Raw genomic sequence first — 27,985 nt, 5'->3', positions numbered from 1 at the left:
ACCAAGCATATCCACAATGTCCCACGGAAGCGTTCAGCTCTCCATCTCCCAAACACTGGAGCGGAAGAGAAAATACCCCCCTACCCACCAGCGATCCCTGGCCCTGAATGCCAGCATTTCAAAATGACTGGCCTTTGAAATGCTGTCATTCCGTCTGGTGGAGACGGAGAGTTTTAAAAGCCTTATAGCGGTGGCTGTCCCACAGTACATCATGCCCAGCCGCCACTATTTTTCCAGGTGAGCCATCCCTTCCCTGCACAACAAAGTGGGGGACAAAATCAGGTGTGCACTGCGCAACGCTATCTGTGGCAAGGTGCACCTCACTACTGATATGTAGACCAGTAAGCATGGTCAGGGACGTTATATCTCCATAACAGCACACTGGGTAAATGTAGTGGTGGCTGGGCCTTAGGAGGATAGAAGTTTGCCGCATGTCCTTCCACCACTGAGAATTGCAGGGCGCTTCAGTTTGCCTCCTGTTGCTTCCTCCTCCTACTCCGCTTCCTCATCCTCTTCCGGCTCCTCATCCGGTCAGCGTAACACCTTCACCACCAACTTCAGCACAGCCAGGAGTAAACAGCAGGCAGTTTTAAAACTTATCTGTTTGGGGGACAAACCCCACACCATGCAGGAGCTGCGGACGGGCCTTGAACAATAGACCGATGAGTGGTTGGTGCCAGTGAGCCTCAAGCCCGGCCTGGTGGTGTGCGATAATGGGCGAAATTTTGTAGCAGCTCTGGGACTAGCCGGTTTGACGCACATCCTTTGCCTGGCGCATGTGCTGACTTTGGTGGTGCAGAGATTCCTTAAAAATGACCCCGATATGTCAGAGCTGCTGCAGAAAGTGCGGGCTGTCTGTGCGCGCTTTCTGCGTTCTCACCCTGCTGCTGCTCGCCTGTCAGCGCTGCAGCGTAACTTCGGCCTTCCCACTCACAGCCTCATATGCGACGTGCCCACAAGGTGGAACTCCACCTTGCACATGCTGGCCAGACTGTGCGAGCAGCAGCAGGCGATTAGTGGAGTTTCAGCTGCAGCACGCACGGGTGAGTCACTCTGCAGAACAGTGCCACTTCACCACCAATGAGAGGGCCTCCAATGCGAGACCTGTGTTCCTTGTTGCTCTTTTTCGAGTACTCCACCAACATGGCCAGTGCCGATAACGCCGTTCTCAGCGTTACTATCCCACTTCTATGCATCCTTTAAAAAACGCTGCTGGCGATGATGGTAGAGGATGTGGCACAGGAGGAGGAGGAGGAGAAAGAGGGATCATTTCATAGGGTTTCCGGCCAGTCATTCACAAGTGGCTCCAAGGGTGGGTTCCTGCTCTCACAAACGCCAGTTACACAATTGTCCAGCCAGGGCACAGTTCTGGAGGATGACGAGGTGGAGGATGAGAAGGAGGAGATGAAGGAGAAGGAACCATGTTCACAGCAGGGTGGCACCCAGACCAGCTCATGGCCATCACTGGTGCATGGTTGGGGGGATACAGAGGACACAGACGATACACCTCCCACAGAGGACAGCTTTTCATTGCCTCTGGGCAGCCTGGCACACATAAGCGATTACATGCTGCAGTGTCCCCGCAATGACCGCCGAGTTGCCCACATTCTAACTTGTGCTGATTACTGGGTGGCCTTGCGGCTGGATCCCCGTTACAAGGACAACGTACCGTCCTTTATTCCCTCACTGGAGCGTGATCATAAGATGCGCGAGTACAAGAGCACGCTGGTAGACGCGCTGCTGTTGGCATTCCCTCCTGACAGCGGGGGCACAGTGGAAGCACAAGGCAAAGGCAGAGGAAGAGGTCGCCAACGCAGCTGGGGCACTGCCAGCACCTCAGAAGGCAGGGTTATCATGGCCGAAATGTGGAAAAGCTTTGTCAGTACGCCACAACAACCAGCACCACCAGCTGATATGGAACATCTTAGCAGGAGGCAGCATTTCACCAACATGGTGGAGTAGTATGTGTGCACACGCCTACACGTACTGAATGATGGGTCTGCCCCCTTCAACTTCTGGGTCTCCAAATTGGGCACATGTTACATTTTCGGGTGACATTCAACAATTTTTGGATGTGATAGACCCCTGCTCTACCTAGTAGACAGGTTAATAAATGTCACAAACTTTTCTGTTACATTCATGGGTTGACATTTTAAATTTTTTGCCGGGAATAAACCCCTGCTCTGCATAGGTGACAGGGACTGAAATTGAAAATCATTTGTTCCATTAGTGGGTGACATTTACCCATTTCTGGCGATGAAAAACCCCTGCTCTGCATAGGTGACAGGGACTTAAATTTCTAAAATTCGTCTTTAATTGGGCCTTTCATTCGATCCTTCTGCTTTAATATCTTGTCTCACATTTCCGCTTCATCCCATTGCAGCCATTGACCACCCTTGGATGAGGTCTCCCTTTCTCACGATCCCTCTCTGGCGTGGAACCCTGATTCGCCGATAACCCTGATCAATATGGTAAGCTCAGAAAAGAAAATTGAAAGTTAATAGAGAAGATATCCAAATACAACTAGAGTCAACAAAGCGTCAGCAGGGCCTCTCCTGGCTAACGTTTCCAAATCCAAAATACCCCAGTGACATTCCTTATAATTTTTTATTAATCATTCCAATAACAGGGCATCTTAAGAGTCCTGTATTGTTATTTATCGTCACTACCTCCCCGAGTCAGGAGTGGGTAATTGCTGTGTGCCCCCTCCTTTCCTTCAATTCTTCTGCTTCAATAATTTGTCCCACATTTCCGCTCGATCACAATTAAATTTCACCCATTGATCTCCCTTGGATGTGATCTCTTTCTCACGCTCCCTCTCCAGCGTGGAAGCCTGATTTGCCGCTAACCGTGATCAACATGGTAGGCGCAGAAAAGAACATCGAAAGTTGATAGAGCAGATATCCAATTGGATCGTGAACATCACAGGGACGTGCGACATGGTGGGGCAGTATGTTTGCACATGCATACACGAACTGACTGATGGATCTGCCCCCTGCAACTTCTGGGTCTCCAAATTGGCCACGTGGCCTGAGCTTGCCCTTTACACCTTGGAGGTGCTGGCCTGCCCTGCAGCCAGTGTATTGTCTGAACGTGTGTTTAGCATGACTGGAGGGGGTTATCACAGGCAGTGATGGTCAGTTCGCATTGTTCACCAGCGAACACATGCGGGCTGACATCTTGACTCACCCTTCCGGCGATGCACAGGTAAGCCCTTGCCTGTGCTGGGAGCCGGTCTGAAATCAAACGTGGTCACAGGGAGCAGGCAGTTCTGAGAACAGCCGCAGGGGGCCTGCATCGGGTTGTTCTTGGAACTGCCTGCTCCCGGTGACTGCATTTGATTTCAGACCGGCCTCGCGGCACAGGTAAGGGCTTACATGTGCATCGCTGGATGGGTGAGTCAAGATGGCAGACCGCATGTGTTCGCCGGCGAACAATGCAAACTGACCATCACTGATGACAGGTTATATTTCCCAATGTTTTGGGGTGTACCCTAATTTAAAAAAATAAAAAAAAATTTAAATCCAAAAAGCAGTGTAGGCTACCTCCTTCTCCTCCACTGACACTTCCACCTACACCGCCACATCCACCGCCTCCTCAACCTCCTACTCCATATGGACCTCGTCCTCCTAGATCAAGATTATAATTTTTTATTTTTACGTTTTTTATGTTATTTAAAGTCATTTCCCTATCCACATGCCATGCTCTTAACCACATTTTGATGCCATTTGCGCCCTCTAGCCTTTTCCATTACATTTTTACAGCCATTTAGTGCTCAAAAGTTCAGATCTTCATTGACTTCAATGAGGTTCGGGTTCAAGTTTGGGTCCCGAACTTGAACTTTTTTGTGAAGTTCCACCGAACCTGTCGAACCCGAACATCCAGGTGTCTGCTCAACTCTAAAAATGAGCAGACTTGCTTAATCGACATATTTATTATAATTACACCAGAAATCAGTAAATTATAAATGAAACCTATTGCAGCTCCTAGCTGGTGTATGGATAGCAGAAGATTGGGAAAAATAAAAATTATTAAGAGACAGACACCAAATATAAATATATACACACACACACATTTAATAAATATAGGAAATGTCGCACTAGATTGAGATATGGATCCAATAGAGGTGCACCCACTAGCAGACAGCACCCAGTCTGGTATAAAATTTGTATAAAGGGATAGAAGTGGGGCACACTCAAAAAGTAGAGGGATCTTTATTGAGACACACAAAAATAATCACAATAATAACAGCTAGTGAATAATAATATCAGCATTAAAATATCAGCAATATGAGCAATAAAATTTCAACAATAAAAGAGCAGATTAATTAATCAGTATAGATGGTGTTAATAATAAAATAGTACCAATAGTAAAATGATGAGAAAAAGGAATGGGTAAAAATACATTAAATTTTGAAAGTGTTGGTAAAAATAGGATCCCAATAAATATAGGAGTTAGTACTCAATGTTATTCCTCCGTGTGCTGAGGCTCACTCCGGTACCAGTCCTTAACACAAATGTTGAAAGGTCAGGGTCCCAAGCGTATACAGCTATGTCAGTTTGTTTAGACAATGTATGTAGTGTCCCACTAGGTATGGGTGGGCACTACACAAGGGTCAATTGGTGTGCGCATTACTCTTACTTACAAGGAACAGAAATGTCATATTTTATTCTGCATTTAATGTATGTTTTACTGTGTTGTTAGATGCAATGTACCCCTGTCTAATGCAGCAGCAGGCCTAGTTGGGTGTGGTTAGACATCCCAGACACTAGAGGGAGATGGGGAGCCCCTAGTATAAATGTCCAGGCCCAGACAGGGGGAGGTAGTGCAGAGTCAGGAGTCTGAGAAGACACAGGTTAAGAAGCCTGCTCCTGACATGCAGCTGGATAGCCCTGGCTGCTAGTGATGTCCAGGAGGCTGTTGAGAAGCTCCAGCCTGCCTGAAGAACAAGAGAGCCTAAGTTAGCTCTGAAGAGATACCCCAGTTGCAGGATTCAACCTCCTGGGAGAAACCGACAGTATCCACCTGATAGGAGGAGGCGTCCCAGGGTAAGCCAAGTGCCCCTGATAGGCAGAGGAACTTAGGAACCATTGCAAGCAGTATAATACCTGAGGAAGGAAGTAACCAAGGATATAAGCCACCCTTTTAGGCATCCGGGCCTTGGGAATTATCAAGCCAGAGTAGGAGTTCTAGAAAGGACAGTGTAAAAGTACAACCTGCTGCTGAGTGCTTGTGGAATTTACCCTCAGTGTAACTTGCATGACTATTGCCTGCCATACTTGTGAATAAGCCCCTTTTTGTGGAACTGTAATAATATCAAGACTGTACTACTCCCTGCTGTACAAAGTTGGATTGTCCAGTAAAGTTTATGTTTGGTTCACTGCATACTTGTGTACCTTCATCTTTCCAACCACGAACCGGCGTGCCACCGGCCAAAGGCACTGGCGTCACAAATACCACAGGGACCTTGCCCCAGGCACACAAAATACCTGTAACATCCAGGGCACCTCAACTACCATCAGGCCTGGTCCCTATCTACAGAGCGTGCCCCAGAGGAACTGTGTCTACCTCTCCTTCACTGCCACGCGCCTGCCCAGGGTTCTTCAAATATAGTGAGTACCCTCGATTGCCCATAACTGTGACCTCACTTCGTCATACCCTGCAGGTCTGGCGTGTTGCATGTATTTGCTGTTTATACGCACAGCGGCGTCCCACTGTATTGAAAGCGATCGCTTAGGCTGGGCTATGCAAGTTCTTACCCGAGGGCTTTTAGTGCTGGATGATGACCCCTCCACTTGGCATGTTGTATGCAATCTCCAGTCTCAAGGGGTAATGTTCAAGTTTGAATTTGGCGCCAGTGAATTGTTTGTTCCACGTGGTTGCGGACCGTCTCACGTGTAATGGCGCATATATTTGCCGGTAATTCACCGCTACTCGAATAAACTCCAGACTTCCTCGGACTTGCAGACCCTCTTCGTTTTAATAGGGGAAGATACCAAACGCGTTTCGGGGATTTACAGGAAAGACCCCTTCTTCAGTGGTTACTGTTCCCCTGTTTCTATTCCACTTTTATAGTGGATTGGGATTAAAGTAAGGACTGGTTCGGAATTCAGACCTTGTGAGGATTGGGATCTGTGGATGCTGACTTTAAACATGGATTAAACAGACTTTCATTTTCAAAAATATCGGACATCTCATCCTTAAGGTAATATACCATCATATATAAATAATATGTATATAGCTAAGAATATAAAATGAATCTAGATATAGGGCATATACGAAGGAGTGCATGTGTCTAATGGATAATAATTAAATCTCCACTTGCACACCTTCTATGGCTTATGTAGTGTTTCCTCTGAGAATGTATCACATTACGGAACATCAATGTCGCAAATGTATTAGTGCGGCTCCGCTGCGTCTTAATAGTTTATTCAGTGTATCTTTCACTTTCAAAGGTACATTGTTCCCCAATGTGGTTGTGGAGACACTCGGTATCTGCACTAAGGCATTAGTGTATCTTATCAGGTATATCGGGATCTTTAAAAGAATAGAATGATAAATTTAAAACTTAAAAAACTGAGATAATAAAAAAGGAATCTATATTAAAATGACCATCCATGGATACAGACACACACATATGGGACAACTCGATGATAATGGCAGTTTTCCATATATAGAGAAGTTGTCATTCAGAGGACTCATATTTCCTATGAGGTCCCGTCCCCAAAAGACGCATCAATGCCGCACATAATATATGTGCGGCTATGATGCGCCTCCCGAGTAAAGGATTTTTATTTAATATTTCTAGAGTGGGCCCCTTTGAGTCCTAAATAGATCTTCACATTTTTTCAAATATCAATTTGTGGTATAACAAAGTTTAGCATAAATACAATAATAACCAATAGTGTTGAGCGCGAATATTCGAATATCGACTTTTTTTTGCGAATATCGGCACTTCGCTAATTCGCGAATATTTCGAATATAGTGATATAAATTCGATATTTAGAATATTTTTTTTTTTTTTTTTTTTTTTTATTGTTATTTTTTTTTCTTTCACACTTCCCTAAAGTTGTTCTTACCTGTCCTTTGGATTCCTGGCTTCCTGGCTGCTCCAGTCAGTGCCCGTTGCCGCTTCTGCCGACTTCCATGCTCATGGAGCGTCCCCATCACCATGGGAACATCTCCATATACTAGAATGTACTGTCGGATTTGAGAATTACGTTGAAATCGCAATTCGATTTTTTCAAGTTATAATAATCGAATTTCGAATTTAACTTAGCACTGCTATATGCCATATTAGTTAGCCTGATATGGCATATAGCAGTGCTAAGTTAAAATCGAAATTCGATTATTATAACTTGAAAAAATCGAATTGCGATTTCAACGTAATTCTCAAATCCGACAGTACATTCTAGTATATGGAGTCGTTCCCATGGTGATGGGGACGCTCCATAAGCATGGAATATGGCTTCAATGGCTTGGTAGAATTAGCGAATTGACGAATATATTCGTTATATTCCACAAAACGAATATAACGAATGTATTCATCATATTCCACAAAACGAATATAACGAATGTATTCGTCATATTCCACAAAACGAAGATAACGAAGTATTCGTCATATTCCACAAAACGAAGATAACGAAGTATTCTGCATCTTCATTTTAGCTACCTATTCATCAATTTCGCTAATTCTAGCAATGATATAGGAAAGTTGACTATAGAGACAGCTAAGTATAATTCGCTATGCGATTATATGACTGCTTTTTTTTTATAAATAGTATAATTATAATAATTATCAGGTATTATAATTATTCTATTTATTAAAAAAAAAAGCAGTCATATAATCGCATAGCGAATTAAACTTAGCTGTCTCTATAGTCAACTTTCCTATATCATTGCTAGAATTAGCGAAATTGATGAATAGGTAGCTAAAACGAAGATGCAGAATACTTCGTTATCTTCGTTTTGTGGAATATGACGAATACTTCGTTATCTTCGTTTTGTGGAATATGACGAATACATTCGTTATATTCGTTTTGTGGAATATAACGAATATATTCGTCAATTCGCTAATTCTACCAAGCCATTGAAGCCAACCATATAGTAAACCAGGTCCAAGTTGGAATTCGCAATTCGATTATGTCAAGTTATAATAATCGAATTTCGATTTTAACTTAGCACTGCTATATGCCATATTAGGCTAACTAATATGGCATATAGCAGTGCTAAGTTAAAATCGAAATTCGATTATTATAACTTGAAAAAATCGAATTGCGATTTCAACGTAATTCTCAAATCCGACAGTACATTCTAGTATATGGAGATGTTCCCATGGTGATGGGGACGCTCCATGAGCATGGAAGTCGGCAGAAGCGGCAACGGGCACTGACTGGACAGCTAAGTTTAATTCGCTAGGCGATTATATTACTGCTTTTTTTTTAAATAAATAGAATAATTATAATACCTGATAATTATTATAATTATACTATTTATAAAAAAAAGCAGTCATATAATCGCATAGCGAATTATACTTAGCTGTCTCTATAGTCAACTTTCCTATATCATTGCTAGAATTAGCGAAATTGATGAATATGTAGCTAAAACGAAGATGCAGAATACTTCGTTATCTTTGTTTTGTGGAATATGACGAATACATTCGTTATATTCGTTTTGTGGAATATGACGAATACATTCGTTATATTCGTTTTGTGGAATATAACGAATATATTCGTCAATTCGCTAATTCTACCAAGCCATTGAAGCCATATTCCATGCTTATGGAGCGTCCCCATCACTATGGGAACGACTCCATATACTAGAATGTACTGTCGGATTTGAGAATTACGTTGAAATCGCAATTCGATTTTTTCAAGTTATAATAATCGAATTTCGATTTTAACTTAGCACTGCTATATGCCATATTAGTTAGCCTAATATGGCATATAGCAGTGCTAAGTTAAAATCGAAATTCGATTATTATAACTTGAGAAAATCGAATTGCGATTTCAATAGGAGAGTAGCCTTTAAGTTAAAATCGAAATTCGATTATTTAAATCGCATATTAATCGCGATAACAAGAATAATGACGAATATTCGATTTCGACGAATATAAAACGAATATTCTATCGAATATTCGCGAATTTCGTCGAAATCGAATATGGCACCTGCCGCTCATCACTAATAACCAATACTGGAACATTTTATCTGAGCCACTCAATAAGTTAATAGATATTCTTTTCTGAGCTTCTTCACGATAAATCCCTTGTTCTTGTTATATATATACATACACATATATATATATATATATATACGTATTTAGGTATGTATATATATATGTGTATGTATATATATAACAAGAACAAGGGATTTATCGTGAAGAAGCTCAGAAAGAATATCTATTAACTTATTGAGTGGCTCAGATAAAATGTTCCAGTATTGGTTATTATTGTATTTATGCTAAACTTTGTTATACCACAAATTGATATTTGAAAAAATGTGAAGATCTATTTAGGACTCAAAGGGGCCCACTCTAGAAATATTAAATAAAAATCCTTTACTCGGGAGGCGCATCATAGCCGCACATATATTATGTGCGGCATTGATGCGTCTTTTGGGGACGGGACCTCATAGGAAATATGAGTCCTCTGAATGACAACTTCTCTATATATGGAAAACTGCCATTATCATCGAGTTGTCCCATATGTGTGTGTCTGTATCCATGGATGGTCATTTTAATATAGATTCCTTTTTTATTATCTCAGTTTTTTAAGTTTTAAATTTATCATTCTATTCTTTTAAAGATCCCGATATACCTGATAAGATACACTAATGCCTTAGTGCAGATACCGAGTGTCTCCACAACCACATTGGGGAACAATGTACCTTTGAAAGTGAAAGATACACTGAATAAACTATTAAGACGCAGCGGAGCCGCACTAATACATTTGCGACATTGATGTTCCGTAATGTGATACATTCTCAGAGGAAACACTACATAAGCCATAGAAGGTGTGCAAGTGGAGATTTAATTATTATCCATTAGACACATGCACTCCTTCGTATATGCCCTATATCTAGATTCATCTTATATTCTTAGCTATATACATATTATTTATATATGATGGTATATTACCTTAAGGATGAGATGTCCGATATTTTTGAAAATTAAAGTCTGTTTAATCCATGTTTAAAGTCGGCATCCACAGATCCCAATCCTCACAAGGTCTGAATTCCGAACCAGTCCTTACTTTAATCCCAATCCACTATAAAAGTGGAATAGAAACAGGGGAACAGTAACCACTGAAGAAGGGGTCTTTCCTGTAAATCCCCGAAACGCGTTTGGTATCTTCCCCTATTAAAACGAAGAGGGTCTGCAAGTCCGAGGAAGTCTGGAGTTTATTCGAGTAGCGGTGAATTACCGGCAAATATATGCGCCATTACACGTGAGACAGTCCGCAACCACGTGGAACAAACAATTCACTGGCGCCAAATTCAAACTTGAACATTACCCCTTGAGACTGGAGATTGCATACAACATGCCAAGTGGAGGGGTCATCATCCAGCACTAAAAGCCCTCGGGTAAGAACTTGCATAGCCCAGCCTAAGCGATCGCTTTCAATACAGCGGGACGCCGCTGTGCGTATAAACAGCAAATACATTGTCTAAACAAACTGACATAGCTGTATACGCTTGGGACCCTGACCTTTCAACATTTGTGTTAAGGACTGGTACCGGAGTGAGCCTCAGCACACGGAGGAATAACATTGAGTACTAACTCCTATATTTATTGGGATCCTATTTTTACCAACACTTTCAAAATTTAATGTATTTTTACCCATTCCTTTTTCTCATCATTTTACTATTGGTACTATTTTATTATTAACACCATCTATACTGATTAATTAATCTGCTCTTTTATTGTTGAAATTTTATTGCTCATATTGCTGATATTTTAATGCTGATATTATTACACACACACATTTGTTTACAAATAAAAATTAAAAGAAGTGATAAATATACACAGAATTCAGTTATGTGTTCACCTGTCTACCTCAATAAAGGACAGCTGACTGCTGGTGGCTCAGAACTATGACTGAAGAAGACAGGGACACAACTTGATCAATGTGTACAATATAGGTGATCCAAAGAGGGGAAGCTCAATATGATCCTAATATGTCTATTACATCCAATAATCACGTGAATCCAATTAAAGTACTTTTTATGTCCAGAAGAAAATCAATGTTCATTAATTGTGATCATTGATGTCAATGCATCATGATTCCATTTCATTCTGTAATTGATGTCAATGATTGTATACAGTAATTGTTAACTTAATCCCGATGGTATATGCAATTTGATTTATGAATCAATGCTCATAATAGATAATTATATCCTTCAGAATGTTACTTTATCATTTAATTAGTCCAATTTCATTCATAAATCAATGCACATGATTATCAACATAAAAAGGTAACTTGATCCAGATATTATTAATCAGCGTTCATAATTCATGATGTGTATACATATTATGTTCCTTCAGATGTGGATGAGAGTATAGTTAAAAGCTTAAACAATTGTTGTCACTGTGATTTGGCTATTTGTTTAAATAATGTGACTTTATTTCTTGCAAATGGTTAAATTTTACCACATTGTTGGCTTTTCTGGAGTAGGTATTCTGTTAGAGCAGTAATTTACTCCTAGACCGAACCTCGTGATTCCCCGCGTCACAGCTGGTGCATCCCCTGTGTTTGGCGTCCCACGTGATTGGACTGTTTGCTTGATCTCAGATATAGCACGCAGTTAATTGATATATTTCGGATGCTTGTGTTGCTCATTCAGATGTTGCACTATTGCATCGAGTTGTGGCTGTACCGGGGGTCTCTCTGGATTACTGTAGTTGTATCATACTCGTTTCGGAGAAAAAAGCGCCTTCAGTGGCTCCTACAAGTAATCCATGAACTCGTGCTATTTATACCCAAAACATGGGTGGAGCGGGCTTCTCTCTGGGGCCCCCATCCCCAATCTTCCTCTTCCTCATGAAGTCTACTCCTCTCTTAATATAGTACATTTGAAATAGAAAATGAGATAAAAAATGAAAAAGAAAAAGAAAATAGAAAAGAGAGGAATATACAGAAATAGAAAATAAAGACATGAAGGATGGGATAAGAAGAGTTCAAAATAGATAGCCATAGGTTTCCTTTCACTATATAGGAATAATATATAAAAATTCCTTTTAATGAACATAGTATGTATAATTACAAAGTTATAAAACCTCAGAAATGGTCCACCACATGATCTTAAGGTCTACAATAGATAAACCATCTGTTTTCACACTAAAAACGCAAGTGCTTATATTTCGCTGATAGATGCCAATTAGTGGGGAAGTATAACTTGAAGTCTCTATAGTCCATTTATTAAGAAAGGAGGTATGCAAAAAGAGATAATGATGAACAACTTAAATATGTCTATCTATTGACCCCTGTGGCAAGAATGTATAGCTCTGCAATATCTCAAGAAGAGAGAATTTGTTCTCTTTATCTCTTCTGCATCTTTTTATTTTACTTTTTTTATTTTTGAAGAAACATATGTATACAACATACCAACACTATATAGAAAACGCAAATGCATTTCCAGTAATAAGTGGAACTGGACTGGTATGTTCAAATGGATATCTCCATAGTTGGTTCACTATAAGTAGTGACTATATAAGTTGTTCTTTTTTAATAATATATATATATTTTATTGAAGGTATAACTATATGGATGTTAATGTGAGGATCCATCCCACCTTTTTGTAGAACCTCAGAGAGAAGCCCGCTCCACTTGTTTTGGGTATAAATAGCATGAGTTTATGGATTACTTGTAGGATCCACTGAAGGAGCTTGTCCGAAATGCGTATGGTACAACTACAGTAATCCAAAGAGAGCCCCGGTACAGCCACAGCTCGATACAATAGGGCAACATCTCTGCTATACTGTCAATCAGTACTGTGCGCTGGTAATCAATAATGACAGGCTGGACATGCTGAGCTTTGTAGTTCTCTGCTCTTATGCTCCCTCCTAGTACAGTCCTGTGGTAATCAATAATGACAGCTTGGACATGCTGAGCCTTATAGTTCTCTGCCCTTATAATCCTTCCCAGTACTGTCCTCTGGTAATCAGTAATGACAGAGAACTACAAGGCTCAGCATGTCCAACCTCAGCAGCCTGTCATTATTAATTACCAGAGGACAGGACTGGGAAGGAGTATAAGGGCAGATAACTAGGCTCAGCTCAGCAATAGCATGTCAGTGCAACTAAGGCTCAGCAAAGAGAGAACTACAAGTCTGTGTCTGAAACCAGTTAGTTACCCACACTTCCTTCCCTCACATCCCAGCTCCGCGCCACACACTGCTAAGCCCCGCCCCCTCATGTGACTGGTCACCTGATCATAATAAAACTCCTGCTCTCTTCGGCTGCTCTGTTGTCTTCTGCTGATAAGCTCCGCCTCCGCCCCTGCTGCGATCCGTCCACCTCCTCAGTATGTAATCTGTCTGTGCCATGTAAATTAATGCTGATCCCACTGTAGTCCCGCACGGACGCTCCGCAGGCCTGGAGATCCTGTGCAGTGACATAATGCGCAGGCAGCGTAGCAGCAATATGTCACGGCCGGGTGATGTTTAAAGCGACTGCAGGCATCGCAATTTTGAAGTGAGGAAACGAGTGGGTTCCCTAAGGAACAGTGGGCCCCGGCACTTGCTCAGGTATGCCGGGTGCTGACGCCAGCCCTGTGTATGTGCCTGCAACCCATAATATATGCACCACATCTTCCAGAGTGCCGATTGGTTATTTTTACCAATTGGTTGAACTTGATGTACTAGGTAACTGTAATTTTTTCGTAACCCAGTATCCTGGACAGTTATCTTCTAGAACCTGTGCCTGCCATATTTCATTGGAGTGTGAACTGTATAAATTCTGTGAATCATTCATAAAAACTGAGAGATTAAAACACTTGTGGTCATTTTCTTTTTTCAATAGAAATCAATGGAAATGTAACATTTGGAGGCCCACTTGGTGGTGAAGTGGTGCTGTTCCGCAAAGCGACTGACCCGTGCGTGCTGCAGCTGAAACTCCACTATTGCCTGCTGCTGCCCGCACAGTCTGCCCAGCATGTGCAAGGTGGAGTTCCAGACAGGCGAGCAGGGTGAGAACGACGAAAGTGCGCACAGACAGCCCGCACTTTCTGCAGCAGCTCTGACATATTGGGGTAATTTTCCAGGAGCCTCTGCACCACCAAATTCAGCACATGCGCCAGGGAAGGGATGTGCATCAAACCGGCTAGCCCCAGAGCTGCTACGAGATTTTGCCCATTATTGCACACCACCAGGCCAGGCTTGAGGTTTAGCAGCACCGACCACTCATCGGTCTGTTGTTCCATGCCCGTCCACAGCTCCTGCGCGGTGTGGGGTTTTTCCCCCAAACAGATGAGTTTCAAAACAGCCTGCTGTCGTTTCCCCCTGGCTGTGCTGAAGGTGTTACTGGCCGAATAAGGAGGCAGTAGAGGAGGAAGCGGAGTAGGAGGCAACAGTAGGCAACGAGAAATGTCCTGCAATCCTTGGTGGCGGTAGGACATGCACCAAACTGCTATCCGCCTCAGGCCCAGCCGCCACTGCCATTACCCAGTGTACTGTTAGGGAGATATAACATCCCTCACCGTGCTTACTGGACCTTGCCACAGATGGGGTTGCACAGTGCACACCAGATTTTGTCAGCTACTTGGTTGTGCAGGGCAGGGATGGCTTGCCTGGAAAAGTAGTGGTGGCTGGGAACCACGTACTGTGGGATAGCCACCGCCATAAGGTTTTTAAAAGTATCTGTCTCTACCAGACGGAATTACAGCATTTCAAAGGCCAGGAATTTTGAAATGCTGGCATTCAGGGTCAGGGTAGGGGGGGTACTTCCTCTTTCTCTCCAGTGTTTGGGCGATTTACAGCAAAACGCTTCCATGTTTGGGGTATATGTCACAGGCCAAACTAACAGTCAGATTAACTATATTAATTTCCCTATCACATATAAAATGCTGGTGTACCTCACACCAAAAAATGGGAATGTCACCCACCGAACTAACAGACGGACTAACTATATTAATTTTCCTGTCACATATGCAGTGCACGTGTATCTCACACCAAAAATGGATATATGTCACCAGCTGAACTAACAGTCAGATTAACTATATTAATTTCCCTGTCACGTATAAAGTGCACGTGTATCTCACTCCAAAAATGGGTATATGTCACTGTAACAGGATTAGCTCATGGGACCGCCGTCTCCTGGGATAGACGGGCGCTATAGGCACATAAAACACAGTCCAGGCCAAGCAAGTATGGCAAGTATTTATTGACTTTTGCAGATAGCCACTACGTCTAAACAGGCAGTAGTCCCTAACTACATGAAACTGAGCCTTGTGCCCAGCTCCATCAACAAAACACACGGTTGTTTTTACTCACACAGCAGGGTTCTTCCCAGGAGCAGAGAGATTAGCTAGTGAGCTGTTTGCCCCTTTTATAGCACACCCAGGTTCCCTGAATTCCTGGAGTGGCTAATTGGAGCAGGGACCCACCCAACTCTCCCTGCTCCAAGCAGCCAGGCCCTTCTAACCAGGTTTTTTAACAAAACCTTTGCAAAGAAAAAACCTAGTTTTCCCTGATATCAATTCCTTAGCTGCTTTTTAGAACGTATAGGACAGGAACCTAGGTGAAATGTAGACTCCTTCTACCACTTTCCCCCTGGTCCTGTCACAGTCACCCACCGAACTAACAGACGGAATAACTATATTAATTTCCCTGTCAAAGTATCCAGTGCACATGTATCTCACACCAAAAATGGGTGTATGCCACCCACTGAACTAACAGACGGACTAACTATATTAATTTCCCTGTCACATATGCAGTGCACGTGTATCTCACAACAAAAATAGGTATATGTCACCCATCAAACTAACAGACAGATTAACTATTATATTTCTGTGTCAGGGGTACAAATATGGTGCCTTGCACCCACAAAAAAATTGCTATAGGTCACCCACAGAATTAACAGCCAGATTTATTATATTTCTGTGTCAGGGCTGCAAAACTAGTGTGTTGCACCCACAAAAAATTATTATAAGTCACCCACAAAACAAAAAGCCAGATTCCTAACACTCTCCCTCACTTCAGCTGCCTGCTTCCTGTCCCTGCACTACTCAGAGCTGATAGGCTGTGCTACACATGATCCAGCTTGTTGCTGGGTCACATGATGCACCAGCCAATCACAGCCATGCCATTACTAGGCATGGCTGTGATGGCTTCTAAGTGCCCACAATTTAAAAGCCTGTTGATTGGCTGCCCTGCAGCCTTTCAAAAGCTTTATTAAGTGCCCGAACACTGAACTCGAACCTGAACTTTTCCGGCAAAGTTCAGGTCCGGGTACCTGAACTCGTAAAGTTCAGTACGGACCCGAACTTTACAGTTCGGCTTCGCTCAACACTAGAAATATTGTGTTATGGTTTCATGACTGTTAAAATTTAAGTTATCATATCATCAGCATATGGCATCAATGTCTAAAAGACAGGAGTCTCTCCACTGTGACCTCTATCAATAACTGGAATGATGTGATGGCTTTCTTCAGATGTTTAACTATGTCACCTCTAGAGAATGCTGAGGGGAACCAAAAGGACACAATGCTGCAAGATACTTTGCTAGCTAGCTTCACTACCACTTTGTTCTATTTGAGCACGAGCTTATGTCCATCCTTCATTACCCAGTGTATGACTTCTTCCTATTGATTGTCAGATTTGCTCCTGCTAGGTACCAGCACAGCCAAAAGTAGTTACTTACTTTTATTATTTCTTTCAGGGTGTTTGTTGGACAACAAGCAATGGGCATCAGCCAGTAAGTATAAGTGTGAAAATCATTGGCGGCACTGTCTTAATACAGTTACAAAGGAAAATCCCTTAAAAAATGTCTTCTAATTCCATTGCTAATAAAGTAATGAGTTTCAGCACCGAGTGATTTGAAAATTGGGTAGGGTGGGTGGTACTAATTCTTGAACCCTTGAATACCCAACCCTTTCATCAAATGAAAATAGTGACAAAACATTACAAGCACCACTCCAGTGACAAGTCAGAAGATTGCTTTTGGCCAGGTTTACTAGTTGAATTGTTAACAATAGGGCAGATTGACTAATAATGTCTAATTCTTAGGCGGTGACAGACACAGTCTAACAATGTACCAGACTTAAGTGTCTTATGCTGGATGATAAATCTGATGCCTCTTTAGAGTGCCTAATATGAGTTTATAACACCTATTAGTTAGGTCACATTCTGCCAAAATTGTGCACAAAAATTTTGTTTTATTTTTGGTGCACATTGTCATGTCTTATACAGGGACCGACTGACAAATTTTAGCCTGGGGGGCAAGCACACAGCACTGGCCCATGTGTAGCGGCCCACCATTAATCTGTTTAACTCTGCCTACCATATAAAGGTGGTATAGGTAAATGGCCTTTAAATCGGTAGGAGGCGGCAGCTGGTTGTGTTATGTTGGGATCATACACACATGTGCAATCCCAGATACAGTACATGATTGGGTCCGTAGCAACAGCTTGGTCATTAGAGGGGCACGATTTACCAACTCCTGAACTGAACAGAGACTCCACGGACTATATTGGGGTCTACTCGGGATGCTGCTCCTTTAGTGAACAAAAAAGTCTTGCATGCAATACTTTTTTCTCCGGTCTTTTTGACATCTAAGTCAAATACAGCAACAGAATCAACAACATAAATATAGCACTAGAACCAAACCCATATGTCAAATACAGGACCAGAACCAAATTCACTGCATGAATACAGCACCAGAACCAAGTCTATAAGTCAAATACAGGACCAGAACCACCTTCACTGTGTGAATACAGCACCAGAACCAAGTCTATAAGTAAAATACACCACCAGAACCAAGTTCACTGCATGAATACAGCCCCAGAACCAATTATGTAAGTCAAACACATCACCAGAACCAAGTTTACTGCATGAATACAGAACCAGAACCAAGATCACTGCATAAATACAGCACTAGAACCAAGTTCCCTACATGAATACAGCACCAGAACCGAGTTCACTGTGTCACGGTGCGGTTCACCGTGACGTGTGTGGCCGTGTAGGCTGGCTGCAGTTACCCTGGCGTACTGGCTGAAGGAGACTGCTGGTTGCTAGGGGCTATGTGCTGGCCTCAGTGTCTGGTGTGAACCTTTCCTGTGTACGTGTGTACCCCTTTGACTGTTTCTGGATTTATGTTTATGTTCGCTGGTTGCCATTAGCAACATCCAGTGCTTCTGTCTGGGAGGTTCCTGTGTATGTGCTTCTGTTTGGTTCTGTTGGGGTTAATTCCCCTGTTTTTTGCCTGTGCTTCTGTGGCTGGGGAGGGCTTCTCAGGTGCCTCATTTAGCAGCCTTATCTTCCTGTGAGATCGGAGGCTGGGGGTCACTTAGTCTTGTTCTGTTTCTCGGTTTAGCTCCTTGCTGCTGACCCAAGGGGTCTTACCATCCCCCCGTTTGCATGGTTCTGCCTGGTTTTACATTATTGAATTCTGTTTTTGGTATCTTGTTTATCCTTGCCTGATTTGTATCTGTTCTGCATTGTGCTCTGTACCTGCCCTGTCTGATTTATTATGTTTTGGTCTGTTATCATGTGCTCTCTTCCATGTATCGCCTAGCAGTGCGTAACTGCATCTGAGAGCCTAGCAGAGGTGATCTGCGTCTGTTCCTGTTCATGTCTGATTCTGTCTGTTCCGTGATCGCTTAGCAGTGCGTAACTGCGTCCGTTATGTATTCTGTTCTAGTCCTGTCTGGCAGTGTTTCACTGCTTCCATGTTACCTTTGGAAGAGGGTTCCTGTGTTCCCCAGAGGGGGAATGCCAACTCAATCTGTATCTCATTCTGTTTCTGTACCTGCTGTCTTTGATTGTAGTTGTGGTACCATTGCTAGTATCTTCTGTTATGCCAGACCAGCTGCCACTTATTTGGTGTTACTCTTGGAGTCACCCCTGGCAACTACTGTGGCTCAAGTCTATCCTCACCACCAGAGGCACTAGTGAAAACCAGATGTTGCTTAGTTACGCCCCTCCAGTGAGTCGCCAGTCAGTGGCAATAGTGGGTTCACATCTGCTGGTCCGTTACACACTGCATAAATACAGTACTAGACCATGTTCACTGCATGAATACAGCACCAGAACCAAACCTATAAGTCAAATACAGCAACAGAAACAACAAAAATATAGCACCAGAACCAAAACCCATAAGTCAAATACAGCACCAGAACCATGTTAATTTCATAGATACAGCACCAGAACCAATTTCCTTGCATAAATATAGCACCAGAAACGTGTGCAGTACATATATACAACACCAGATTTTAAAAGTTCAGTAAAGATACCATTTGAGTTGTCAGGTCAGTCCTCACAATATAAGCTTGTATGGTGTGAAACTACAGCTCCTAGTATGGCCTAAACCATAGTAAAGGGATGCTGGGAGGTGTTTCATAAAACAGCATGCTACCACCCGTCATCAGCTGCAGATCATCCAGGTGACTACAGCACTCATCATACACAGAATAATAATTTCCATTTAGTGACTTATAGGTGATGTCTCCTCCTGAGCTTTTCTCCATCTGGTTCAGACCACCATGATGACATTTCCCGGCCACAATTCAGCTCTGCAGATTTTGCTGAGAAGATGTCTTCAGCCTCTCTCTTTACCAACACGTTGGCACCTTGCATACTAACATAAACTCCTCTCAGTGCAACATGCTGTGCCCTGAATATTACAGAAGCATTAGTGTTACACACAGGGACCCCAATTGTAGTGCCACATACTGTGCCCTATGTATATAGTGCCATGTGCTCTGTCCCCCCCTGTATATAGTGTCACATGCTCTGTGCCCTCTGTATATAGTGTCATATGCCCTGTGCCCTCTGTTTATAGTGCCTCACGCAGTTCCTCTGATGTTAGTGCAACTTGTTCTGTGCCCCCTGTATATAGTGCTACATGCTTGATGCCTTTTTATAAATAGTGCCACTTATGTGTCCCTTAAAGGGGGTAATCCCATGACTAATGTAAAAAAATTAAAATCAGACATCATATAGTACACGACAATCTCTTTCTAACAAAGCTGGAACCAGCCCTGTACCTCACATGGATCCAGAGATCTCCTCATTCATTGCTCTGCTAGATTTGTATCAAGCTGACAGCTCAAGGGGAGTGTCTTTTCTGCTGCAGCTAAGGGGGCATGTCCATGCTCTCCCTATCCCAGCTCAGGAGGCAGTTGAAGGATGAAACTGAGCATGTGCGGCCATCTCAGTGAGCAGGTCAAAGAAATAAAATAAAACTGCAGGTGGCGCTATACAGATATATTTTACTGAATAATTCAGTGGCTATGCTAAATTTTTAATTACATGCAATTACAAAATTCAGATCCATGTGCTGGTTTGAAAACTGTAGAATACTTTTAGTGGGACTACCCCTTTAATGTATAGTTCCTCTTATATGTGCCCCCTTTAATATATAGTGCTTCTCATATGTGCCTCCTTGATGTATAGCAGCTCTTATATGTGCCCCCTGTATGTATAGTGCCTCCTATATGTGCTCCCTTTATATATAGTGCCTCTTACATATGGCCCCTAAATACAGTGTACACACACTGTATTATAATACACGGTAGAAGCTAGTATGCAATGGGTAATAGAAAGTGTGACGACACTCGTTACATGTTGCTGATGGGCACATGGTGAGAGGTATAATAGATGCAGTGCATATATATAGGGTATACAGCTGTGTGCTGATGTGTGGTACTAGTTAGAAATTACACCTTGTATTACAAATATCAGTACACTGCTGTATATACTATACATCTGTACACACTGCTATTATACCTCATACCTCACTTATCAGTACACTGCTGTGTATATTATATATCTGTACCCAATGCATCTATTATAATTTTATAATACATGCAGTATACGGTATACAGATGTATAGTATATAAAGCAGTGTACTGATATACTGTATGAGAGATGAATTCCATCTCGTATCTCACATAAGTACACTGCTTTGTATACTATATACCGGTACACACTGCATGTATTATACCTTGTAACTCACATATCATTACACTGCTGGATATACGATATACCTGTACCCACTTCATCTTTTATACCTTGTACCTGACTTATCAATACTCTGCTTTGTATGCTAATTATCTGTGCTAACTGCATCTATTATACCTCGTATCTGACATATCAGTACCCTGTGTGTATACTATGTGTCAGGTGCGAGGTATAAAAGATGCAGTAGGTACAGATAGTTGTGGACAGTAGGGTGTTTCATATGATTTTCATATAACTTTGCTTACGCCCCGAGTCTCAGTGATGTAAAAGATATATATGCCAAACTTTAAGAAAATTGGATAATATTTAGGGGTTGCGGGTAGTCGAGCTTCACAGAATAGTCGTCACCAAGCTAACAAAAGAAGGGATTGCATCTTTCAAAGATTAATGTGATGGAATACCACCCCTCGTGCCCGCTTGACGTCAACTACGTCGAGCTCACGGGACGCGGTATGGTCCCTGGTTACCAAGACGTGACGTTACGCCCTCCTGGAGGAGCATGTAAGGTCAGCTTGGTACAGTTTACACAGAAACCTCCTGTCCACGTGGGCACAGAGAGGCAGCAAGCTGAGAGAGCCTTTTCACTGCCGCAGTGAAACAGCACTTCTCAGCCCGGGTAATCTGCCACCAGCTTCTCATTTGCTATAAGCCCGGTCCACTAACGGGATTATGTAGGGTGAGAAACCAACCTGCGATAGCTTATAACTAGGCCGAAAAATGGACGTGGGGATTCGTGATCGAGATACAAGACAGCACAAAATTCAATTATATATTTAATCACCTTAAGGGCACACTAGATAACACAATATACACTAAGAATATATTCAGTGGTCTGAGGTTACAAATACATGTAATAGGGTACAAACAGGATTACACAGAGTACAATTCGGTTACCGGGTAGATGAATATTCCTTTGGGTTATGGATAGTCCTTTGCTGTATTCACATGGAGTGCAGTGATGTCAGCTGGTTGCAGGTCCTGCTAAACACTCTAAACAAAGACACGCCCGCTTTCTGGAACAAGCCTTTTAACCTGTAGCCGGCTCCTCCCTCACGGCCTCTGGGAGTGGTGCCCCCCTCTCTGCTGATCCTGGCAGCTCAATGACCCACAAAACTCTTTAGGGTTCATAGCTCCAGACCAGAACGTCACAGGGGGATGGTTCTGGGACCAACAGATCTGCCTGGGTTCCGGCTACAAGTAAAGTTCAAACATGGTACCGTTAGTTGGTTTTTGTGGGGAGATATGTATATCTCCCTTCCCTGGCATCCCACCACCAAACTAAGACCATGGGCATGTTAATTATGGCCACCGGGACACAAATATGTATCTGGTTTACACCTGTGATGGCCGGGCGATTCATAATTCCTTATAAATCGCCAGTTCCATGATGTCTGCTAGATTTGATTGAACTGGGGAATGGCTTAGACCCCTGCAGGGAGGTTTTCCTGCAGGATCCGTGCTGTCTGAATGGGTTGTGAAATTGTAAACGAAGGTGGCCTACAAGAAGTTCCCAGCCATATGAATGGGCTTTGAAGCAGTGCCCTCCTGTGGAGTTCACTACCTCTGCTATCTTTCAGCAAGCAAGTGCGGATGCGGTGCGATTTTCACTCACGGTTGCTAGGAGACTATCGGGATGGGGACCCGATCTTTATTATTTTCCCTTATAACATGGTTATAAGGGAAAATAATAGCATTCTTAACACAGAATACTTAGTAAAATAGGGCTGGAGGGGTTTAAATAAATAAATAAATAAATAAATTTAACTCACCTCATCCACTTGTTCGCGCAGCCCGGCTTATTTTTTTTTGTTCTTCTTTGCTGTCCAGGAGGAAAAGGACCTGTGGTGACGTCACTGCGCTCATCACATGGTCATCGCCATGGTGATGGATCATGTGATGGACCATATGATGAGTGCAGTGACGTCACCACAGGTCCTTTTCCTCAAAGAAGAAGAAAGAAGAGAAGCCGACTGCGCGAACAAGTGGATTAAGGTGAGTTAAATTCTTTCTTCCGCCCTATTTTACTAAGCATTCTGTATTAAGAATGCTATTATTTTCCCTTATAACCATGTTATAAGGGAAAATAATAAAATCTACACAACACCTAACCCAAACCCGAACTTCTGTGAAGAAATGCATTGAAATGTTTTGCACTCACGTGGAAAAATCGCGCATTTTCCCGCAACGCACCTGCATCTTATCCGGCCCAAATTCATGACGCCCGTGTGAAAGAGACCTTAGTCTTGTGTTTTTCCTTGATTCATTTTGTCTGGTTCTGTCTATGACCATGCTTGTGCTTCTGGTTCCTTGAGAGAATTCCTGATCCCTGTTTGGGGGTTAAAGGGTGAAAACCAGGGGACCTCCAGGACCAGTTGGTTGGCATAATGGTTCCACAACCATTGTCCGTAACACTTGTCTGGAGTGTGAAGTTATTTTTTGACTCTGATCTGTATTCTCAGTTATGTAGCAGAGGTCTGGGGTCTGTAGTTATTTTTGAGGGTCTTTATTTGTTCTGAGGGTTCATTTATTTAGGACTCTATCCATATTTATTTTGGGGTCTGATGTGAGTCTGTATTTATTTAGGGGATTTGGATCTGTATTTATTTTGGGTCTGCATTTACTCTATGTTCTGAGATCTGTATTTATTTCAAGGTCTGGGTCTGTATTTTGAGGTACAATCTGGGGGTATACTGAGGTCTGTACTTATTTTGGAGTCTGTTTATTCTAGGTTTTATCCATTTCAGAGTATGGTGAAGTACTAAAGTGATTAGAATGCAGAAGGTTAGAGGTGCTTAGGGGCATTGCCTATGTAAATATATATACTTTTTTAAATTGAGTAATGCTTATCACACCTCTTCTTTTGGAACCTAATGTTGCCATTCAAACCAGTTGTCAGTATATTAGGATTCTTGCTCTCAGATATATTGTAAAGACCACCACCTCTTCTTTACCAACCCAATGACTATCATTTTGTATTTATGTTCAGTTTTTTTTTATTATTTGCAATTATTTTTGCATATGGACTTAAACTGTCATATTCAGGCCCATGGGAGGAGGGAGTACAGCTGTAGTTTTCCACGCAGTAATTTAGTGAAACAGCATCAAAGAGACAGGAAAAAATTAGGAGCATGGTAAAGGAATATTATTGGCTTAGTGCACAGAGTGTGGGCCTTACAATTGCAGCAAGCCAGTCCCAGGAGGCTCTACTAGTTCCAAGGTTAGGATGCCAAGCGGTGGTGTGGCTATGTAATGCGTCACGGTGCTCCTACCCAGACAATGGCGCTCCAAGGTTAGGCCACATCGCAGCTATACAGAAGGTTTGTAGTTGGTAGGAGATGGAATAAGTAAGGTCCAGACTTTAATGCAAGTTGAGTTGGTTTTACTTGATGCTTGAAAAAACAGGTAGCAGCTCATACAGAATCATGGTAGCTGTTGGCGCCAGCAGGTTTTAGGGTACACTGGCAGGTGAACTGGGTTCCCTTCTCTATTACTGCTGTGCTGAACTGTCTCCCTTTTTGTCTGGTTTCTTGTAAGGTGCTTCCTTTATCTGGGCTTCACGCCATGGATAGCAATCTCAGTGCCCCGTGGGCTTCTGATCACACTTTGCTAGACTTTTGGGTCTAGGTTGAACTCCTCCAACCTCTTGGCTAGGGCTGACTTAACTTAAACTGCTGATTCTCTGCTTTGCTTCCTGTCCAGGTTCTAGATCAGGACTGCACTGCATTGCTACTCTAGCCTCTGGCTAGACTAGATTCGACCAGACTAGACTCATCAACAGGAAATAAAAAACAACTCCCCATGGAGGATCTGGACATGGAGGAGGGGGAGAATGGAATGGTTATTTCCATTCTAGCTATAGCTGGTTGCCAGACACACTGCAACCTGTTGGTAAACCAGGCACAGTGCATGAAACACAATACATAACAGTTACATAGCACCTAATAAACAGACTTGGAAACAGAAGGCATGGTGGTGTCACATATTGGTTAGGCATTTAAGACAGTAGCAGGTTGCAGGATTGGTAGTGCCCGCTCTGGTGTACTACACAATCAAAATAAGGAATATACACACAACCTTTCTATCAGTACTAAATATAATATGCATTAAGATTTTCTTGTAATGTTACAAGTGCTTTAATCATTTACTATGTTACCTCTACTTCTTTTATAACCCAGGTGCTCTTCAAAAACCAATTCTTCAGTTAGTTGCAGAAGATCCTCAAAAGAACGTTATGAAAGGTGACAACATTACATTGAGTTGTATTACAGGATCAGGGAGCATTTTTTATTTAGTGCATGAAAAATCTAATGGAAAGAATGAAACTAGAGAAGACAGCCATGGCAAGTTTTCCTTTATGAACATTCAGATTGAACAAGATGGGGACTATTCCTGCAAATACTGCAATGATCATAGAAAGTGTTCTGAGCTCAGCTCTCCATTGAATATTTATGTCCGAGGTAAGTGCACTGGTGACCATTTATTTTCCTGCAGTTATATAAACCATAGTACTGGGGGCATAAATTAATGTTTCTCTGACCGATCTTTATTATAGTAGAGACACGCTATTTGGGTGGGTTGCAAAGATGTCCATAGCCATCACAACGTGGAGATTCCTTGAAATATAGTTAGGGGGTCATTTATCAAACAGAAATATGCCTAAATCAGGCATATTTCTGCCGCAGATTGCACCACAAAGATTCTTTGCGCCGCAATCTACGACTTCTCCCCACTCACACCAGGTCTAAAAAGAGGGGGCGTGGGCAGAGACGCTTGTTTTAGGCATAGAAAATGGTCTAAATGTAACACAGCAAGGAAGCTGCATAGGCGTGTGCACGGGGTGTGTTGGGTGTGTCGGAGCACACCCTAATCAGGCCAACTTGAGGTTCTATCACCTCCATGCTGCACTGCCATCTCGTTTATAAGTAGGGCCGGGAAGCGATATACTCACCTCTTCCTGGTCCTCTGTGCTCCACTGTGAAGGCTGCGCACAGCGTGAGGCCGCACTGTGACCTCATACTGTGCGCGCCCACACAGCAGACTGTATAAGAGGATTACCGAGCGCGGGCAGTGAGCAGGAAAGGTAAGTGTTTTTTTATTTTATTTGGGGGCTGATGGAGGCACTGGGGGCTGAAGATTTACAAGCTGAACACTATAATGGATATTGTCTCCTGTTGTCATTACCTAGGCTGCCAAGAAAGTTTGCCCAGTAATAGAGTAATGCCTGAAAGGGGTTATCTGATATCACAAACAGCCCCCCCATGTAACAGGGCCCCGCAGAGGTAATATACTTAACTGGTCCCCGCACTGCCGCTGCTGCTTCTCCCTGTGCACGGATAAAAACATCTAGTGTTGGGGACGAGCAGCCAATGGCAGGCGGGGACGAGCCTCCCTAGTAGGATTTTTGGACCCTGGACCCGAACCCGAACTTTTCAGTAAAAGTTTGGGTTCGAGTTCAGTGATCGGCGAGTTAATGGCGCTTTTTGAAAGGCTGCAGAGCAGCCAATCAACAAGCGTTTAGCTCGTGTGCCCCTAGAAGCCATCACAGCCATGCCTACTAATGGCATGGCTGTGATTGGCCAGTGCAGCATGTGACCCAGCCTCTATATAAGCTGGAGTCACGTAGCTCTGCACGTCACTCTGCTCTGAATAGTGTAGGGATAGGATGCTGCTGCTGTGAGGGAGAGAACAGGAAAGAATCTTTTATCAGAAGTGCTTGTTTAACAATGCGATCTACAGCGATTTTGTTTTGTGGGTGCAGTGCACAATATTTTTACCCTACCCTGAGCCCCGTGACACTGAAAAAGAACTTTTATCCATCTGTTAGTTAGGTGGGCGTCAGCTGCCATTTTATGCAAGTTCAGTACACAAGCATAGCATATGTGCTTTTGTAACAGTCAAATACAAGCTTAAAATACTGCAATTATATTCTGGGTTTAAAAAAAATCACTCATTTTTGGCAATACCCTACATCTGCAGCCTTTTCTGCATCTGTCAGTGTGAAATACAAGCGTTAGATACTGCTGTTATATTCTGTTATTAAAAAACACCCATTTGGGGCAAAATACAAAATTAGCAGCCTTTGCTGCATTTGGCAGTTTAAAATACAAGCTTGAAATACTGCAATAACATTCTGGGTTTAAAAAAACACTCATTTTTGGCAAAATACTAAATTAGCAGCCTTTGCTGCATTTGTCAGTGTTAGAAATAAAAGCATTAGATACTGCTGTTATATTCTGTTATAAAAAAATACCAATTTTGGGCAAGATCCTAAATTTGCGGAGAATATGGAAAGAGTCAAATAAGGGATGTGGCCCCGGTCGTGGTGCTGCTGGTGGAGCTCCTGCTGCAGGGAGAGGGAGTGGTCGATCTGTGCCAGCTACACACACAAGTGAAACACCTTCCTCAGGTGCGAGTAGGCGACAGAACCTGCAGTGGTATTTGGTCAGGCCTAATGCGGCTCTACGGATGGTGAGGCCAGAACAAGTACAGGCGATAGTTGATTGGGTTGCTGACAGTGCGCAAGTTCCTTCACATTGGCTCCCACCCAGTTTCCTGCTGAAAGATTAGAGTTGGCACCTGCAGGCGATGTCCTTCAGTCTTTCACCTCACCCCCTTGCAAATCAGTCAAGCAGTCTAAGCCCCAAGTCATGCAGCAGTATCTTCTGCTTTTTGATGAGAGGCCCACCGCAGCATGTCTCGGAAGATGTCGAAACACAGGTGCCAACTGCTGGGGCTTTCTGCAGTGTGAAGACCAACAAGGAGGGTAGGGGTGAAGACTGGGTGGAAGATGATTTGGAGGACGATGAGGTCCT

At 42.8% G+C, this 27,985-nt stretch overlaps 1 protein-coding gene across 1 annotated transcript in view; it reads left to right on the top strand.

Annotated features, from left to right (window-relative positions):
* LOC122926704 (immunoglobulin superfamily member 1-like) overlaps positions 1–27,985 on the top strand; it is a 96,918-nt gene that overhangs the window by 22,163 nt on the left and 46,770 nt on the right. Inside the window, exons 2-3 of the mRNA XM_044278173.1 lie at positions 16,873–16,908; positions 25,349–25,630. Coding sequence (XP_044134108.1) covers positions 16,873–16,908; positions 25,349–25,630 — 318 coding nt within the window. The remainder of the gene's footprint in view (positions 1–16,872; positions 16,909–25,348; positions 25,631–27,985) is intronic.

The sequence above is a fragment of the Bufo gargarizans genome, chromosome 2, assembly GCF_014858855.1.
Source record: "Bufo gargarizans isolate SCDJY-AF-19 chromosome 2, ASM1485885v1, whole genome shotgun sequence".
NCBI lineage: Eukaryota > Metazoa > Chordata > Amphibia > Anura > Bufonidae > Bufo > Bufo gargarizans.
Note: the sequence above shows the minus strand (reverse complement) of the source record. Positions and strands in the feature narration are given on the sequence as shown.